The sequence below is a fragment of the Charadrius vociferus genome, unplaced genomic scaffold, assembly GCF_000708025.1.
Source record: "Charadrius vociferus isolate BGI_N301 unplaced genomic scaffold, ASM70802v2 scaffold1041, whole genome shotgun sequence".
Classification (NCBI taxonomy): Eukaryota; Metazoa; Chordata; class Aves; order Charadriiformes; family Charadriidae; genus Charadrius; species Charadrius vociferus.
Window position 1 is genome coordinate 1469262 of NW_009646843.1, and position 5788 is coordinate 1475049.

General features: G+C 63.0%; 1 protein-coding gene across 1 annotated transcript; it reads left to right on the forward strand.

Annotated features, from left to right (window-relative positions):
• Nucleotides 1-431: 431 nt before the first annotated feature.
• Nucleotides 432-5348, forward strand: FGFR4 (fibroblast growth factor receptor 4). The gene is made up of 16 exons (XM_009893681.1): nucleotides 432-765; nucleotides 873-962; nucleotides 1120-1286; nucleotides 1375-1498; nucleotides 1803-1993; nucleotides 2112-2250; nucleotides 2335-2528; nucleotides 2775-2920; nucleotides 3182-3303; nucleotides 3404-3514; nucleotides 3658-3848; nucleotides 4262-4384; nucleotides 4466-4536; nucleotides 4798-4935; nucleotides 5009-5114; nucleotides 5202-5348. Exons 1-16 carry the CDS (start codon nucleotides 432-434, stop codon nucleotides 5346-5348), a joined length of 2394 nt encoding a protein of 797 aa, XP_009891983.1.
• The last annotated feature ends 440 nt before the right edge of the window (nucleotides 5349-5788 follow it).

The following is a 5788-nucleotide window of genomic DNA, read 5'->3' on the forward strand; positions in this document are numbered from 1 at the left end:
CATGGCGTCCCCCCGCCCCCCCCCCCAAGCAGTCGGGCTGTGTTGGGTATTGCTGAGCTGGCGGTTGGGTTGTTTCTGCCGTCCATGTGCACATATCTGCTGCCGGCCATCATCAGACAGGGCACTGCTGCCCAGTCTGGGCATCACCAGGGCCAACCAGGGCCATGCCTGGGGCACGTGAAGGTCTGATAGCGGGTGGCCGGGAGGGTTTGGTGCTCTTGTTTGGTGCTGCGTTCAGTGAGGCAGGACAGGCTGGGCCACCCTGCGCTGCTGGGAGTGGCCCCAGCGGAAGGACGGTGGCATGTGTGGCCTTGGACGGGGACAAGCTGTTGGGAAGCCGTGTCCCTGCGCTCCAGGGCAGAGTCCATCCCGCGCCCGCCTCTGGGGCGGCAGAGCTGGGCACCACATGCTCTCCTCACTGGCGTGGGCGAATGGTAGTGTCCTGCCATCAGGCAGGGGTGAGCGTGGGGCTGGGCACTCATGGCTTCTCTTCAGAGCTGTTTGAGAGCCCACTGCTGGAGTCAGAAGAGGAACATCTCCTGCTGGACCCAGGCAACGCATTGAAGCTGTACTGTGACACCAACCAGAGCGGTGCCAGTGTGGTCTGGTACAAGGAGTCCCGGCCACTCATCCCAGGGGGTCGTGTCCGTCTCCGGCAGAGCCTGCTGGAGATCTCTGAGGTTGCCTATGAGGACTCAGGGCTCTATGTGTGCCGGGCGCGGGGAACTGGGGAGATCCTGCGCAATTTCACCATCTCCGTCGTGGGTAGGAGCCCTGGCAGCACCCAGCTCCCACCCTGGGGCAGCAAGGCAGGCACTGCCTGCCTGTCCCTGCAGGCAGGGATCTCCCTCTCAACCCATTTTCCTTTGCAGACTCACTGGCATCGGGTGATGATGATGAAGACAGTGATGGGGATGGTCCCCATGGAGACCGAAATGAGGAGCCCGTCTACGTGCACAGAGGTCAGTGCCACCCTGGTCAAGAGTGGACAGCTGGGGCAGGTCGAGGAGTGTGGGCAACTGCTGCCTCCCGCTCACAGCACGAGCAGCTGCGAGCAGCTCCACCAGCCTCCATGCTGGCCCTTGTCCCCCTCCCACTGTACATCCCACATCTCCCCAGCTCCTTACTGGACTCATCCACACCGGATGGACAAGAAGCTGTATGCGGTCCCCGCGGGGAACACGGTGAAGTTTCGCTGCCCAGCTTCGGGCAGCCCGAGCCCCAGCATCCGCTGGTTCAAGAATGGGCGTGAGTTCCGGGGGGAGCACCGCATCGGGGGCATCCGGGTAAGGGCCAGGTCCCCCCGCTGCAACTTCCCCTCCCGGGATCTGCCCCCCCCATCACACCTCACTGCCTTTTCTGCTCCCTCTGCAGCTCCGGCACCAGCACTGGAGCCTAGTGATGGAGAGTGTGGTGCCCTCTGACCGCGGCAACTACACCTGCCTGGTGGAGAACAGGTTTGGCAGCATCCACTACAGCTACCTCCTGGACGTGCTGGGTGAGGGCTCCTCGGCACAGCGCTGGTCCTGGCTCCCCCCTGCTCCCCACAGCCTGGCAGAGGGGTTGGGGTCATGGGGCAGGAGGCAGAGATGCCTCTGTTCATGTCCTCTCCACTGGCGCAGCCCACATGTCCCTTCCACCCAAGGGATGTGGGGATGGAGACCAGGTTCAGGTCGCACTGGTCTGCTGTAGGGCTGGAGAAGGGCTCTCCGTGGCTTCATGGTGGGTGGAGAGGGAGGGAGAAAGGAGCCTGTGCACTGGGCCACAGTCTTGGTGACAGTGCTCTGCTCTCCTCTGCACAGAGAGGTCCCCCCACAGACCCATCTTGCAGGCTGGGCTGCCCGCCAACACCACGGCCCTGGTGGGCAGCGACGTGGAGTTCTTCTGCAAGGTCTACAGTGATGCCCAGCCCCACATCCAGTGGCTGAAGCACATCGAGGTGAACGGCAGCAGCTATGGTCCCGATGGGGTCCCCTATGTGCAAGTGCTCAAGGTAACAGGGGCTAGAAGCGCCTGGGTCCCAGACGCCCACCTCAGAGTGGTGACAGGGGGTGCACAGAGCCCCCTAAGGAGGAAAGGGGATGCTGACCATCCATCCCTCTCCCTGGCAGACTGCAGACATCAACAGCTCCGAGGTGGAGGTGCTGTACCTGCGCAATGTCTCTGTGGAGGATGCTGGCGAGTACACCTGCCTGGCGGGGAACTCTATCGGCCTCTCCTACCAGTCTGCCTGGCTCACCGTGCTGCCGGGTAAGGGTGGGGGTCCTGGGGTGTGAGCTGGGACCACCGGCACACAGGGACCATTGCTCAGGCTGACTCATTTGCTCTCTCCAGAAGAGGAGCTGGTGCGGGAAGCTGAAGCCCCTGAGGCCAAGTACACGGACATCATCATCTATACCTCGGGCTCGCTTGCTGTGGCCATGGCCATCATCATCGTGGTCCTGTGCAGGATGCAGACTCAGTCGAGCAAGCAGCCCCTGGAACCCATGGCGGTCCACAAGCTCTCCAAATTCCCGCTTATCCGACAGGTGGGTGCCAAGCTGGAGTCCTGGGAGTGCGGGGGGACCTTGGTGATCAGTTGGCTCCTCTAGTGCCACCTATAGCCCTCACACCTTACCCTGATGCCAGCCTTGGGGCTGCCCTCCCTCCCCACTGCCTCCTGCGGCTCCCTCGTCCTGTTGCTCCGAGTGGGGGTCTCTCTGCAGCACCATTGGGTCTCTTTGACCCCAGAGCACTGGATGGGATGGCTGATGTCCCCTGGGCTCTCTCCGCAGTTCTCCCTGGACTCCAGCTCCTCTGGAAAGTCCAGCACGTCCCTGATGCGCGTCACTCGTCTCTCCTCCAGCTGCGCCCCGATGCTGGCTGGGGTCATGGAGTTGGACCTGCCCCTCGATGCCAAGTGGGAGTTCCCCCGAGACAAGTACGGTGCTGGGCAGCGTGGGGCAGGTCTGGGTCTGGGGGCTGTTCTCAGCCACCCTGGGGACAGCAGCATGCGGGTGACGGATGGGGAGGTCTCCAGCCATCACCAGACACCTCAGCACCACCGTACCCTGGGTGCTGGGACTCAGCTTGGACCAGAGAGGGGCAGCCATGCCACCTCTGCTCCTCAAGGTCCGGCTGTGCGGTGGCAGGGAGCGGGGCCATCCCTGCGGTCCCTCACAGTTCTGCCTGTCCTTGCCAGGCTGGTGCTGGGCAAGCCCCTGGGGGAAGGCTGCTTTGGCCAGGTGGTGCGGGCAGAGGCTTACGGCATCGACAGAGACCAGCCGGACAGAGCTGTCACTGTAGCTGTCAAAATGCTGAAAGGTAATGGCTCCCCTGCCAGTGTCCCAGGCAGAGAGGTGGCATCGGTGCCAGGCTGCGGTGCCACCCCAGCTGGCACGGTGACGTGGCCCTCCTTCCCCAGACAACGCCACCGACAAGGACCTGGCTGACCTCATATCCGAGATGGAGATGATGAAACTCATGGACAAGCACAAAAACATCATCAACCTCCTGGGAGTCTGCACACAGGACGGTGAGGGGGGTGTGCAGGTGGGGATCAGGCAGGACATGGGCCTGGAGCGGGAGCAGGGCATGGAGGGGCTGTTGGGGACAGTGGCAGGGGGGACACTGGGGTGGGACAGGGCAGGGGCTGAGTGGAGCAAACACCCTTCCCAGGGCCGCTGTACGTGATTGTGGAGTTTGCTGCGAAGGGCAACCTGCGCGAGTACCTCCGTGCCCGCCGCCCCCCGACACCCGACTATGCTTTTGACGTGGCGGCGATGCCCGAGGAGCAGCTCTCCTTCAAGGACCTGGTCTCCTGCGTCTACCAGGTGGCCCGTGGCATGGAGTACCTGGAGTCCAAACGGGTAGGGCTGGCACAGCCTGCACAGGCTGCCTGTGCTCAGCACAGCCTGGGGGGTGGCATGGCGGTGATGAGGAGCTGTGTGTCCCTGCTGAACCCACTGTTCCCGTGAAGAGGGAACCTAGCCCCTTCCCTTGAGCTGTCCAGAACCTCCCGGCCACATCCAGCAAAGCTCAGGGCAGTGTCTCCCCAAAAATGTGGGGCTTAAAGCCTGACCCTGGGTGTGTCCCCCGCCATTGTGCCTGTCACTATGGCCAGCCCGGTGCGGGGGTGACCCCACCACTATAGAGGTGCCAGGGGACTGGCGGTGCTGGGGCGTATGTGGGAGGGGAGCGGTGGCTCTGGGTGTGGGGAAGGGACATGTGGAGCTGGAGCCACCATCTCACACCCCTTGCGGGTGATGCTCCCCTTGGGCAGTGCATCCACCGTGACCTGGCTGCCCGCAATGTGCTGGTCACGGCAGAGAGCGTGATGAAAATCGCCGACTTTGGCTTGGCCAGGGACGTCCACGACATCGACTACTACAAGAAAACCAGCAATGTGAGTGGGGGGACTGGGAGGGGGGATGGTGGCAGGATGGGGATCTCCAGTTGGGGCTGAGCAGGGGGTTTGCTCCCACAGGGCCGCCTGCCGGTGAAGTGGATGGCACCCGAGGCCCTGTTTGACCGCGTCTACACCCACCAGAGCGATGTGTGAGTGCTGGGGCTGCTGGGGGCTGAGGGTTCTGTGGGGTGTGGGACAAGGCAGCGTCGTGGGGTTATGCACAAACTGGAGAGTCTGCACGAGTAGGATGGGCTGTGCCATGGGGACAGCAGCAGCAGGGCACATCTACCCCAGCGGTGATGCCACCTTCTCCCACGGCACCACAGGGTGCGGTGGGGTAAGCCAAGGCCCCACCTGCCCAGAAAGGGTCCTGGGATGTGCCTGACCCCCTTTGCCACATGTGATGCCAGGTGGTCCTTTGGGATCCTGATGTGGGAGATCTTCACGCTGGGGGGCTCCCCCTACCCCGGCATCCCTGTCGAAGAGCTCTTCAAGCTGTTGAAGGAGGGGCACCGCATGGACCGGCCGTCCAACTGCACCCACGAGCTGTGAGTACCGGCCAGGTGGGTCGGGCAGGGGGCACAGTGAGACCCTGCTAATGCCTCCTTTTCCCCCCCCCAGGTACATGCTGATGCGGGAGTGCTGGCACGCTGTGCCCTCACAGCGTCCCACCTTCAAGCAGCTCGTGGAGGGACTGGACAAGATCCTGGCAGCTGTTTCGGAGGAGGTGAGCGGTGGGGGGTCCACCAGGCAGTGGGCCTGGTGGCGCTGGTGCTGACAGCACTGGCACTGACAGCACTGTCTCTTCCTTCAGTACTTGGACCTCTCCATGCCCTTCGAGCAGTACTCGCCCTCCTGCGAGGACACCGCCAGCTCCTGTTCCTCTGACGACTCTGTCTTCACCCATGACCCGCTGCCGCTGGCTCCTCGCCTCTTCTCCTACCCCAGCGTGAGGACTTAAGGGCGGGTAGGGAAGGGTGATGCCAAGGCCACCTCCGCTTTTGCAGGAAGCGGGTCTGGGTTCTCGCAGGTTCCTTGCTTTGCCTGGTGTGAGCAGTGGGCAGGCAGGGCCCTGAGCCGCAGCGCTGGGGCAGGGTGTCCCTCTCTCCGGGCTCTGTTTTGGCACCGAGCCTTCAGTCCTGGTTGAGACCTGCCTGGTATTGCAGGGCAGCAGGAGCTAGAGCCTCTCCGGGGCAGGCACTGCCCAGGATGCCCATGGCATCGCCCAGGGAGCCAGGCTTTGGCCAGTGCTTTGGTGGAAGTATCTCTGGGCAGGAGCCCCGCTACCTGCCGGGCTCTCACTGCCTCTGTACATAGAGATGAATATTTATGTACGTGAAATATTGACCTGATAAATTATTTTTTTGGAATAGACCCAGGCGCAGTTTTTCAGCCGCTACT